Here is a 13,760-nt window from a genome sequence, read left to right as displayed (position 1 = left end):
TGAAAGACTTCCAACTGTTTAATTACACTTCCTTATCTTTATTTACTTCTTTAAAGCATGATGCATAGAGAAGTTTGAAGGAAAAGGCCTTAGTGCGACACGTCCAGTATACATCAATGGCAGAATAATCTGCGGACTGACTTAGAAGGGGCAGGAGATTCTCTTTGCTTGAGGGCATAAATCCATCTTTCTCAACCTTTTAAGATGGGGAAAGCCCCTGAAACAACTTTTGGGTCCTAAGGAACCACTGCTACAATCCACACCTCCACAGATCACTGTACACTAGTGAATCCATCCCCTACCTGTGGCGCAGCTTTCGTGCCTGTGAGGAGGGAGTAGGTGAGCCATTAACTAAATGTAAGTATTATATTTATCTTTTATACATACACAGAACCAAATACAAACAAAACCTACAAATAAAATTTCCTATCTGACTTCCTGCCAGTCAGCATATTAGCTAGAAAGAAGTAGCAAACAGAAAAAGTATGCAGGGCGTTGATGGTCGCCTAACAAGGCTGATGGTGGAGACAGCAAAATACACCCTGCTGGAGTAGTTTGAGATTTAACAGCGTTATGGTAGCAAATTGCACTCATTAACATCTAATGATTTAAAAAATGTACAAATAACCAAGAAAAAAACCCACAAAATACCACAGGATGATAAACCGGTATGTGTAAATATAAATTACCAGAATCCTGATAGAGGCACCATCAGGCAGAACAACAGTGCACTAAGCCATATTGTATGTACAAAGAAATGTTACACCAAAATTCCACCATATTATATGTAATGCCTATTGTTCGAGGCTCAGAATGCAATTTCATGGAGCCATCTAGCAGGTGGCCCCAGAGATACAACAGAAAGCAAAGACATTCTTTCATTCAAACTCATCTCTACTACTGCAATATGTATGATGGCTGTGAGCTGAAGTTTGCTGCACATGTGCAAGGCACTGAGCGACTGTTTTCGACAGCAAAAGAAATTAGAAACAGGTAAAAAAAAAAAAAAAAAACTTCCTTGCTGCTCACCTACCCGCAACAAAGGGCTATTTAGGTTCTATATCACCATACGCTCGGCACCAGGGTTCCCAAAACTTGATGGATTTACCATCTGCAATGGAACCTCCCCCTTGGAAAGGCTAAATTAGGGGAGACGAGGTGGGGGAAACAAATGCTTGGTCCTGGAGCAAGGACAGAAAAAGAAAATCTGCAGGGCAGAGGGAGGTTACATTTATAGCTTTAGTAAGGTGTTCCTATGGAGATCATGGGGTGGAACTTACCCATTTGTACATGCTGTCAGGAGGAGTGTCAGGAAATAGTTTTGCAGCAGGTGGGAAAATAGGAAGGAATTTTTTCATGTTGGCCAAACAACAGCCGTTTCAACCATCAACTAAAAAGATCAGGACAACCTACTGCCAATAGTTTTTGTTCGACATTTTCAATGTAATGTAAATTGCCTTGATTTGATCACAGATTGTGAAAATTGCAATGCGTTTGTGCTTCAAAGAACAACCAATTTTTACTTCCCAATTGTTACAAAACAGGATCTAAATTGGTCAAAACCAGCTTTATTCTACTCAAGAAGGCATGTCAGCCATATTTATAATGGCTGCAAAAACGAAGGAACTGTTTATTACTGAAAGCAAATATTGTGATGTGTACAGCCAGCAGAAGCTGAAGGGGGCATTTTGTACAGCTTCACCATAATATGCAGCAATTATTCATGGAAGAATATCAATCAGTCGCTAAGGTATCAAACAGATGGCTTCTTTTGGCATAAATTTCATACAAGCATATATTAATGATTGTGATCGCCCAAGGCTGTAGCTGTGTACTATATACCCTGTGCACCCTATACTATAGAAATGTTTGTTCCACCTTTTAACCAATATATGGTATTTGCAACAATATTTACATGGAAAGCATTATAACTAAAATCTACTGTGGAACCAGAATTCATTTTAAACACTTCAGTCTGTTATTCTGTACTCCTGTTACTTTTTAACCTAGCTCTGCTCCTTTGTTAAACACAATGTTTTTGAAAATGTAGCAAAACAGTACATTTTCACTTCAAGTCAAACTGTTTCATGTTTCCCCTTCTACTTTAATCCAGGTTTAATTTAAGTGAAAACAAGCAAGCTTCTACTGTTCACAGGAGGAATTATGAGGTCTTATACGATCTTTGAAATGTAAAATAAGGATAATGATTGTACAGGAAGCCCTGCTAAGGATAAGGGGGTCATTTTCCACTTACGTAGGTAATGGAAGTGCAGACAGGATGTTTTCAAACATACCTATGGCTCCTTGATGGTTTTCATGTTAATAGTACATGACTCATGATGACCGTTGAGGTAGGTATTGTTTTTTTTGATTCTTAGCTGAACTTCAGGCTTATGCATTATTGGCAAGAAGCAAGCTAAATAGAGGATTGAACAGAAAGATGACCTCTGTCCAGTCAACAAGCTGGAGGTGGGACGATGAAACTACTTAACCAATTATAAGCAAGAAAGTGGTTTGTGGTAGGGCCGCATTATTCTCAAGATTGATTAGATAAAACTGAGCACAATTAAAACTGCTTCCTTATTTGTGTTTTGTCTGTGTATTTAAATGTGTGCCAATAATTCAGCTTTAAAATGTAAGTAAATACAAAATTTTGTTTTTTGTATATGTAATTTGGTACAAATTGGAATGTATTTTACCCTCTGTCAAGTGTTTATTACTGTCTCACATGGGAGAGATTCACCCCTTTGTTGTCACAACAAAGGTTCAACTGTTGCATCCCCTGGACAGGTAGAAAGAAGTCTCTCCAATAGGAATTCAATAGAAAAAAAAACACTTTTAAAGTACAAAAAAATGTTGCTTTACTTCATAGTACTGAATTTTAATTTGCCTCCACTTCTTCAAACAAGCATCTACTTTAACCTTACTGTCTATTTTAAAAGGTGTGTGTGTGTGTGTGTGTGTGTGTATCTCAAAATGACAAACAGTTGTAATTTGTAATAAAATATTAATATATAAAAACTATTTACAATTGGCTATATCATGATTGGCTATGTCTGTCCACAGAAGTTATTTAAACATAAAATTGTGCAGTAGGGACCCATACATGTATAATGCCCTGTATTAGGGCAGCTATTGCGGGGATAGCATTAGATTTCTATCTGGTAAATCTAAATTAGCTTGGAATTGACAGCTGAGATCTGGATTGCCAAAACCATGTCTGAACAAGGGTAATAGTAAGCAATTCTGAAATGATCAGTCATAAGAATTACAAGTATTCCATGACACCTCTGCACGGTTTAGGAGTGTGTGCTGTGTGAATAAAACCTCTTTAAAAAGTGTTAGCTGACTATGTTAACCTGTATTGTCATTTTTCAGGGTCACAAGTTAACTGCAGCATAGTTTTGTTATATGCACTATAGTTTGTCAGTTGCACTATAGTTTTAAGATCAGTAAAATGGTTTATATTGTAGAAAAAAAGTGTGGTAATTTTTTTTTATTTTATTTTTTTTTTGGGGGGGGGGCTTGTCCAGGACATAAAATCACAAAAAACAAAGTAGGTTATATATTATTTCTATCTGCACCCTGCATTTAGATAATGTTCAGCTTTAATTTTCCATGTTAACAACCTTCTCCCTTACTGGGTATTATCCCTGCCTTTTATTGAGGCTACTGCATCATCAGTGGCACAATTACTGTTGCACTGGATATGAAATAAAAAAGACATAATATAATTTCAGCATTTCTTTATTAATATATATATTCTACTTTTCAGTGAATTGCTGCCATTGTAAACAGTAGGTGCAATTTACATTTATCATCCTTTTGTGTGTTAGGAGCAGCATTTTTCACCATTGTAACATCATTGGCAAAGTCATCAAAAGTAGTCCAAAACATAGTTTTACAGTGTAGAATTCATTTTCAGTACATAAGCACACTAAGACTGGCTGGCTGCTATCTGATTGCTTGCTGCTGCATGTCCCGCATTTGCTTGCACATCTACAAATCCCATCCGTTGCCGTCGCTTTCGTTGCTCAGTCATCTAAATGAAAAATGTACAAGGAGAAAATGTATCAAATATGTATCTAAATTGGTTTCTGCCACAGTACAGACACAGTGAAGCAGAGCATATGCTAATTTCTGAGGCTGGATATTTGAGTGAGTAATAAACTTCTTGCTGTGCAGGTTCTTGTCCAGACAAAACCAGTCAAATAAAAACAATGTTGTTTCATAGTAAAGCAGTTAGTGATGGGAATGATTCTAATATTGAGTGCATAGCAGATAGGCTCAACACCATACTAATAATAATAACTTGTTCCATAACATGTTTGTGTTGGGAAGACGTTTAACCTGAAGTACAACTGAATATATGCATTTTTACACGCAACATAAAATATATTTTGACACAATAATCATAAAATAGTGATTTTATATATAATACTAAAAATACACAGCATGGCTGCAAATGTTTCAGCTTACTAATAAATTAAGTGCATAGAGTTAAAAGCATCTAAATGTCGGATGAAGACACAAATGCTTGAGAATCTCTTACATCTCTAAACTATGTGGTTATTGGTTTAAATATTAAAACCATACTGCACTTTAGGAGAAAACACCAGTTTTCTCCCCAGACATTTTTTTAAGCTGGGTCTCTTTTCAGTAATTACCCAAAAAGAGATGGTGGTCATGTAAAAGTGCCATGTGCTGGCTAAAAGAACTGGGTAGAACACTGAACATACTAGTCTTACTTGTTTGGCTTTGTACAGGTACCATTGTAAAACCACCACTCTTTAGTGGGTTTCTGAGACTGCATATGGGATTGAATAGCAATATTTGGGGGCTGGGGGCTGAAACTGGAAGAGCATTATAAACCTACAATATACACTCATAGATGGAAAATCTGCTAAGGTACATAAAAACGTCAATAGTAGTATTAATGAAGATGAATAGTATATCTAGACAATTAAAAACATGCCATACCTGTTCCTTTAGCTCATTGAGCTGTGATGTTAAATGCGTTACTAGCCGCATGGTTGAATTTAGTTTATCCTGTAGACAGCGGATCTCATTCTGTTCTCCCTCCCCTTCATTACTGACTAAGGACATTGCTCTCATCCTGGGGAACCAGTCAAGGTTTTTACTCTAAAGGAAAAAAAATACCAATGCATATACAGTCAGAACACTTACATTTTGGTATAAAACCTTATCTATTACTTATGGAGTTGTCTAAAAAATGAACCAGGCAATGCATTATTAACTGTGATGACAATATCATACATAAATTCATCATAAAATGTCCTATTTTTATCACTTATTTTCTGCCTATAGTAGACAAACAATAGCTGCAGTGTTTAGTTTATGTCTTAAAGAAACAAGGCAATAAAGAACACTGACTTTAAACTGCTGACATATTGGTTTAGGATTTGCTAGTTATGACAAACTGGGCAGTGTCTATGGGTGTCCCTAGCGAGGCTCCTGCTGGAACGTCTGAAAAGGAAGATGACAAAAAATCACTGAAACCTGTAAATAGTCTTGTCTAATTGTGGTAATGAATAGCTAGACATTAAAAAAAATATAGACAATCCTGTAATTACTATGTATAAAAAGGAAACAGTTTTTGGCATACTTCCTATTTATTCTTACTTTTGGCCTGGGTGTAGTATTATATTTTAAAGAATAACGCCATTTGCCAAATGCCTCCTTTGTTCTTTGGTACAATCTCTGCAGTTCTTGTCAAATGCTGGAAAAGCTGTAAATGTTGCTATATGTAACAGATGCTTTGTGTTCTATATGTTGAAACTGAATGGTTGTTCTTTTGGATCTGAGGCCTGTGGCCTAGTTATGTCAATACAGCAGCTAACTTCAGAATATGGGCATATTTTCTATGACAGGCATATATATATATATATATATATATATATATAAATATATATAAATATATATATCAAGGTTTACAGATTGGGCTTTGTGCTATTATTATATACATTATACATTATTTCAATCTCAATTGCATGTACAGTTTACTTGAAAAAACACTGCGCCTTGTAAAATTGAACATCTTTGAATCCCCCTTTTTATTTAACACGACATCAGTGTCATAATCTTCAAGACTAAATGCATCTGACAATACTAGGTCATGGATTAGGATGAAGTACACTCAAAAGCAGAGATTTTCAAACCTACCCTCAAGCCACACCAAAGCTTGTGATTTAAAAAACCCTTTTAAAGAGCAAAGGGTAATTTAGTAACAAAGCAAGTTAAATCAGTGATCACTGTACATGTGTTTCATACAGGAACACTACCCAGCATGCATTCATCATGTCATGTTCTAAAGCATGGATGTTAGACTTGAGGCTATCAAGCACCCTTCCTTCTTCCTGCTGAGAATCTTTGTGCCCACAACTTTGGCAGACCTTGAGGTAGAGGTGATCAAGTGTGCAAAAATACAACTGAGATATTTGGGAGAAGCTGTTTCTGCAGATATTTTTTGCCTTTCCACCACCTGTCGCACTCAGCTACCAGGAAGTTAGTGACAGGTAGCGAGCAGACATTATAGTCAATGTGGTCCTGGCTAAAATGTGCTTCTGCATGCAATGGACAAAATGGAGTTGAACTTTACTTTACTTGATTTGTGACCCAATGTTGTGCAGTGAATTTAAAGAAGCTGAAGGCCAGACTTAATGGATGACACTGCACAGCCGTGTAGCTATACCAAATGAATATCTGTGAAAATGGGGTATGTGGATAAAAACCTAACTGTCTTCAGATACCTGCCTTAGACTTGAGTTTGACATGTGAGCTTTGGGGTATTACCAGACTGAGCCATATAAAGCAAATATGTCAAATATAGGAATGACTAAATAGCAGATTGAGAGGGACTGTGATCAAGTAAACCCATTATCAACAATAACATCTGCCTGTTTCTGGTAGTGCTAGTAAATCATTTGATGGGCTAGCACTTGGCCACTTATCAATGTGAGGAATTGTGAATGGCAATGTTGGTTTCTACCCATGTTTCTAGTCTCTTCACATTTTCCCAACTAAAGCAATACATACTTTCATTATGTTATGATCACTTCACAATAAATGTAGTTATATTGTACATCAAAGAATGATTCTGACGAAAAATATTGGTATCACAATGGTATCTTTCTAAGTGGATTCCAATTCTAACTGAAAAACATTCTGTTTTAGACCTCCCAATGTCATACAGAAAGAATGAGGTTTCTATCCCAATGTTGTACTGTCTTGCTAGACTTCATTCATATTCATTGATATAAAACTGCAGTAATACAAGTACATGGCTAAGCCGCAATATCATGTTTTACAAACAAGTTGTCCTGTAGGTAAGTAAGAAGGTTATGATTTGTGACAAGGTCATATGTCAAAGTAAAGAAGAGGTATTGTGCTTTGACTAATAGTAATGTTAGCCAATAAATGTTTTACCCTTTTTAAAATACATTTTTAAAATTTTATATTTCGTATATGTTTTTCAGTTTTGTTTATTCAACTGTTGGTGTTTTGTATTGTCTTCTTGGATAACGAAATATCTTTAAAAAGATGAGACTAGTTCGGTCTTTGTATGATGAATGTCAAATTAATTGATTCTTTAGGGTCCTCCTAACCCCAAACCTCTACCTATTTGGTTTCATCAACCCTAAAAGCAGCAGGTTGAAGACCTTAAAAATGTTCTTAAATATAAGAATGGAACTGCCCATAAGTGAAGCAAAAAACTTTGCAGTAAATATGTTACATCACTGAATCATTTACTGTGTATAATAAACTAAAATACTTATTTACAAAGAAAATGGCAACTTCATGACCTCTGTGGGCTGGCATTTTGCCAAAAACCATTAATACAAATACAAATCCTTTTTGGGCACTTGACATATTACATGGAAATAAACTTGGAGGTAACTTAGATCAGTTACTTCTACAACTAGAAACTAAATGGATATATCATCTGAAAGCCACTGAATATCCAGGGTTGAATGAATGCATAAGTTATCAACCCTTTCTGTGACTGATGTTGGTTCACTCCACTCCCCCCCTGCCAAAGCCATAGCCATACTGAAGTAATCTGATACATACCAAGATGTATTATATGTAGTTAGATTGATATTAGAGTTATAATAAACCTAATATAAATCACATTTTTTTTAAAAAGTTATTTTTCATTAGAAAATTGTGCAAATAATAATTACTTAAGGTACTTAATGATAAAAGCATGATTATTGTCTATTTTTAATAATTTTATGTGAATTTTTTTTGAATGCTTGCTTCCCAATGACATTATGTGCAAAAAGAGTGTCAGTCCCACTATTAAAAAAATAACCTTCATTTAAAAATCTAATACGTGTATTTTAAGCTGACGCCTTTACTGCTGAGCTCCATAAACTAGGGTTATCCTCCATCCCTTAGATAGGACATCACCACTGGTATGTGATGATTGTGCATGAACAGTTTAGGCACTGAGATGCAGCCCGGCATTTCTGGTATCTCCGGGTATTTCCTATATGGCATATTGACTATGAATGTATGGGTTTAATATAAATCTATAAATTTTATGTTACTAAGTACATTGCTTATTATTTTTTGCTATTTATCTCTTGACATGTTTGAATCTATGGTCTGAGGAAGCGATTGATGTGAATTACATCACTGTAAATTGGTTTAGATGATATGATTTCATACAATATATTAAGCAATACCTCTAGTTTATTTACCATCACTCCATGTGAAGTATGAGTATGAACAATGTGACACAATGGGCTAATTTAATAAAGCTCTCCAAGACTAAAGAAGATACATTTTCTTTAGTGAACTTGGGTGATCCAGCAAACCTGGAATGGATTTCTGGAATAGCAAAGTCATTTTCTATGTGTGAGCAAATATTTTCAATCCTGGACCAGATCCATTCCAGGTTTGCTGGAATCACTGATCACCCAATAATCACCAGATTGCTGGAATCACCCAGGATCACTGATGAAAGTGTATCTTCTTTTTTGTGATTTATGGTTTTAGAAGAAATATTAAAATTTTGGACTGTTTTTATTATGTGAAAAAGGTACAAACAATTTGTGGTTTATTCTTTTTTCCCCAAAACTACTTTCTTCTTTTTCTACTGGTATACATATTACTTTAAGAAGCCTACAAATTATCGGTCCTATTGATTTTGTTTTGACACAATGACCATGGCAGGGTACATCTAGATATACTCAAAGTACTTTGAACTTTTTTTTATGGCTTGGCATACAAAGAGTTTAAGTAATAGTGGCACAGGCAGGTAGGGTCTCACAAAACTGACTAAATCACTCTAATCCATCACAGGATATACATTTTTTTTTTATATATTCCAAGAAACCACACTCTTGAAGCTGAAATCTTTGCAAAAGTCTTTGTACTCTTGCAGTAGGTCCTCCTCCCCACTGAAAGTTTTATTTGCTCTTTTATTTTAATGGGTTATGCTATAGGAGTAAAACTTACCTTACTCTTTGTCACCGCTGCTACCCAATGCTCTGGGTTGTGAGCAGTGCATTTGGCATGATCCCGAACAGCACAAAGGCTAACAGATTTGCATTTAAGAGGAAGACAGCAGCTGTCAGAGGAGCCTGGTTGCAAGGCTTAGGAAGAGGCTGTGTACTACTGCAGTAGAGGAGAACCCTGGCTGATTTATTTTGAATGTATTTTAATTAAATTTAGAAGAAGCAGAAGAAGCAGAGGGGATGGGGTTCTGTAGTCATAACACATTTCCTGTGTTAGGGTGAATAATGAAACAAGGACTAAAGCTGCATTATATCACACTTTTGTTCTTGGTTATAGATACAATGACATTTTTCATGCTACAATTTATATTCATGACATCTAGGAGAATGTAGTGATACCATAATTGTGCTGTAATTTGTCCAGATTAAAAATGTGCTATAGATTAATCTCTGTCTTTTATCTTATCAACATCAAGTTCTTCAATATAGAAATTGACACAGTCCAGAATGCTGCAGAAAACTATAAAAGAAGTTTTACTTCTTTCTATTATCGACATAGCTTGGTACGTAAATTGTATGTTTGTATTTACCCCACATCTGGTACAATCTGGAAGTTGTTTTAGGTTTGAAGCATAAAGCAAGGTTGGAATACTTTGTGCTATGTAAAGCTGTGTTAATTTATGTTTGGCTCTCTGTAATAGTGCAATTTATGTTTGGCTCTTGGTAATAATTTGCTTGAAAAACATACTTGCCCACTTGTTCACCTGTTATTCTTCCAACATCATGTTCTCATTTTGACAAAGCTACGGTTGGGTAATTATCCAAAACTGTAGAAATGTTTGATATATTTTCACTATAAAAATCGAAAGCATTTACAGCTTTTGAAATTACGGACAAAAATAAACATAAAATGTATGTATCTATTGTGGAACTTGTGTTTATACATTAGCAGCATGGTAATGTTTGGGTATGGCTAGTGAGGAAATCCAAATGTGAGATCTCATGCCATAGCTGTGTGTCAGGCGTACATTTCTACTACCAAAAGTCACAAGGAGGAAGTACCAATTGATGAGTGGGACACACAATGTCCCTTTTATAAAAAAAAAAAAAAATCCTTGTCTCCCAGTGGTTTTAAGCTTTACACAGTACAACATATGTGCTGTGTAGTGTAAAGCTTGGATCTGTGTGCAGCGCTGCCAAGCACCGAGGACAATAAAACTTCTGTGCATGCCAAAGAGACCTGTTATCATGGTAGTCCACTGTGAAGATGGTGTCTTCTGAATGCAGCAATGACAGGTCCTGGACCTGTTATCACTGCTGGGCAGCTGCACATGGGTTAGTATGTGCTATACTCAGCAAGAGTGCTGTGTATGTGTGCTAATTATGGCAGCTCACCAAATTCCACTTTAACCACTTCAGCTCTCACACTTCTGCATCCCTTTTGGGCCAATGCAAATTTTACATTTCTGCTATGGGCCTGTTAATTCAGGAATACATTTGTTACTAATATACCGATGTAATGCATATATAATTCAATGCTTTCTTTGATGAAGATGCTTTGTAAAAATGTTTTTTTTTTAATTAAAACTAGCATGTTGCCACAGCCAGACTGGCATCCTTTTTATGTGTCTACTCATTTTTCTACTATGAAACCACTGATTAACAGACTCCACAGCTTGGTGGCCAGCACAGAGGAAACTTTTGCTGGCAATCTACTAATAGTTTGGTAACTTAGCAAAAAAAGCCTGTCTAAAAGGAATTCCAGGTTTGTGTTTTTTCATACACAATGAGAGGGAAAGTTACTAATTGCACAGAAAAGAGCCACAAATAGGAACAATTTTAATGGAAATCATGAAGTAAGCAAGATATGAGCCATTTTATTGAATTACTGTAAAAAGTGCCGAGCTGTTGAAATTCAGTTTAACTCTAATTTAGGTATAGAAACTTTAGTCGTTATTCAACTCTTTCAAAATAGGTTTTCAAAAAATGTAAAACAAGGCAATGTGTCCGAAATTTTGCTTTTATGCATGTTTTAATGTGTAGGATTAAATATTAGGAAAAGATCCTTATATGTTGTAAAAAAAATGATATCAAGACTGTCTTATGTCTTTCTAAGGCTAAAAAAACAGGTGGGGGTTGCACAACCAATTGAAAACCCAAAAATCTCATACAATCTGTTGGCTGTTAAAAGTATTATTATTATTAATATTATTAATATTATGGTTATTATTAACAATAAACAGTATTTGTATAGCACCAACATATTCGCTTCAGATTCACCTACTATACTCAAATTATATTAGGTAATTTACCAGTGTTTACTGGGTCTTAGTGTAACACCAAATATGTCTTTTCTCTTACAGAAGACACAGTATTCATCTGACAATGCTTTTATTCTACAGAAAGATTTTGCCCTGCTTTTTCAGGTGTAATCCAGGGTTATAATCTAATTTCTGGTTCTAGATGATGACTCAAAGATGACCTAATCATCTGAATCCTGGCGTTTGCTTCTCTCATAAAACGGTTCCTTGAGGCAACCTTTAACTTTGGGGTTTGCTGTTAAATTACCATGTTGCAGTCTAAACACTGAGGGATGGAGAAAATGACAAATTTTTCATGCCTGTAGAGTGATGACATCTCAACCATGAGAAAATTTTAATTTATTATTTAGGCACAACACAAGGTCTGTTTATTGTTTTGTTTTTGAAAACCTGTAGGTTGTACATAGTGACATGTCAGACTTGTAACATTACTAAAAAATCTAATTTAAAGTGTAATTGAATTTACGTGTGTGTAAGTGAGCCATAAAACACAGCATACTTGCCAATTATGACACAGGCCTAACTGTCATTGCTGCATTGCTGAATCCGCTATCTCTGCTACTGACTTTCCTACGTCCACCAAAATCTTCTCTGGGGATTGGGTAGCCACCAATGATGTAACTCATACATATGAGCAGTAAAAAAGGTTTTTTAGCTAGAGAGACTTTGCATGTCTGTATTTCCAAAAAAAAACCTACATCCTGGTGACTGTTTTTTTGTGTTTAGTCCAACTGTTAATATAACTCATCATAATAAGGCAACAATATTACTCCAGGAAATTACAGAAGGAGAAATAATTTGCAAAACCCATGTACAAGTGCACCTCCACTGGCATTATTCTTTGCTATAGATTGTTTATATCTTAACTTCTTCTTAATCCTAAAAAAATGTCATACAGATACAAAAATGTTTATGTTCACTCTTTAACTTAAAGTGGAAGTAAAATTTGCTTAGTAAAAAGTGCTGACAGACAGGCAGGCTTTTTATGGCAGTGAGGACATTTCCAGTTTGTCTCAGGGAAAATTGTTACTGCCCTTGGACAACTTTCTACAATGATATAAAAGGAGGCATCAGAAATAGAATTAAAGGATGACCAAGTCATGCAGACAAGTAAAAATGAATATAAACCTTCAATACATAGTCAGTACACCATATTTATATTGTTACACAACACGGGGAGCCTGATTCATCAAGCCAAATTGAAAGCTCGCTCGCACGCACGTAATCCCGATCTGGAATCGGATGCCAAAAACCCATTTATCAACCAAATATGCTGCCGTATTCTCCCGGCAGTTATCAACTGCAATGATCGCTTGCTCCGAACCGCGCATCCCTGGTTGCTCAACACTGGCGAGCTTGCTTTAAAAGTCACTGTTCCCCTAAAAAAATCACTTTCTAATGGCACACATCTTTCACTTTAAATAAAAATGTTTGGAATGTTCAAATGTTTCAAACATTTATATTAGCTGAAAAATAAGCATATTTCTCTAAGCGCATATATATATATATATATATATATACACACATACACACACACACATTAAAGCTATAGATATAATTATTATGAATACATATATTTCTATGAATTGATATATATAAATATATATATATATATATATATATATATATATATATATAGGTTTGAAAAATGCAGGTAAATGTTTCTTCCACTTTTATATGTGTTTTTTATGCACTTTTACAAGCGATTGTAAGCTTTTTAAGAAAGCTTACATTGAAAACAATGGAGTATTTTAAAAGTGTTTTTAGCGGGACTTTGGAATCTGGAAGCCCCCTTTAATAAGAAGACTCCCAGATCTTCACCACCCCAACCTAAGAAATGAGTACAGGGGTACATTAAACCCCTTATTAATTTCCTGAAAGGGTTAAAATATGTGTAAAAAAATAAGACAAGGCTTTAATGTTAAAATATTTTAATTTATGTGTTTAGTGTAAC

At 35.3% G+C, this 13,760-nt stretch overlaps 1 protein-coding gene across 2 annotated transcripts in view; it reads right to left on the bottom strand.

Annotated features, from left to right (window-relative positions):
• Nucleotides 1–3,731: 3,731 nt before the first annotated feature.
• ITPR3 (inositol 1,4,5-trisphosphate receptor type 3) overlaps nucleotides 3,732–13,760 on the bottom strand; it is a 187,055-nt gene continuing 177,026 nt past the window's right edge. For both annotated transcript variants that reach the window (XM_072422560.1, XM_072422566.1), the window contains exons 57-58: nucleotides 4,981–5,142; nucleotides 3,732–4,042 (exon numbers count right to left, since the gene is read on the bottom strand). In XM_072422560.1, the coding sequence (XP_072278661.1) occupies nucleotides 3,938–4,042; nucleotides 4,981–5,142 (267 nt within the window). In that variant the 3' untranslated portion in view covers nucleotides 3,732–3,937. The remainder of the gene's footprint in view (nucleotides 4,043–4,980; nucleotides 5,143–13,760) is intronic.

This window comes from Pyxicephalus adspersus, chromosome 1, assembly GCF_032062135.1.
Source record: "Pyxicephalus adspersus chromosome 1, UCB_Pads_2.0, whole genome shotgun sequence".
In the NCBI taxonomy this organism is placed as follows: domain Eukaryota; kingdom Metazoa; phylum Chordata; class Amphibia; order Anura; family Pyxicephalidae; genus Pyxicephalus; species Pyxicephalus adspersus.
Note: the sequence above shows the minus strand (reverse complement) of the source record. Positions and strands in the feature narration are given on the sequence as shown.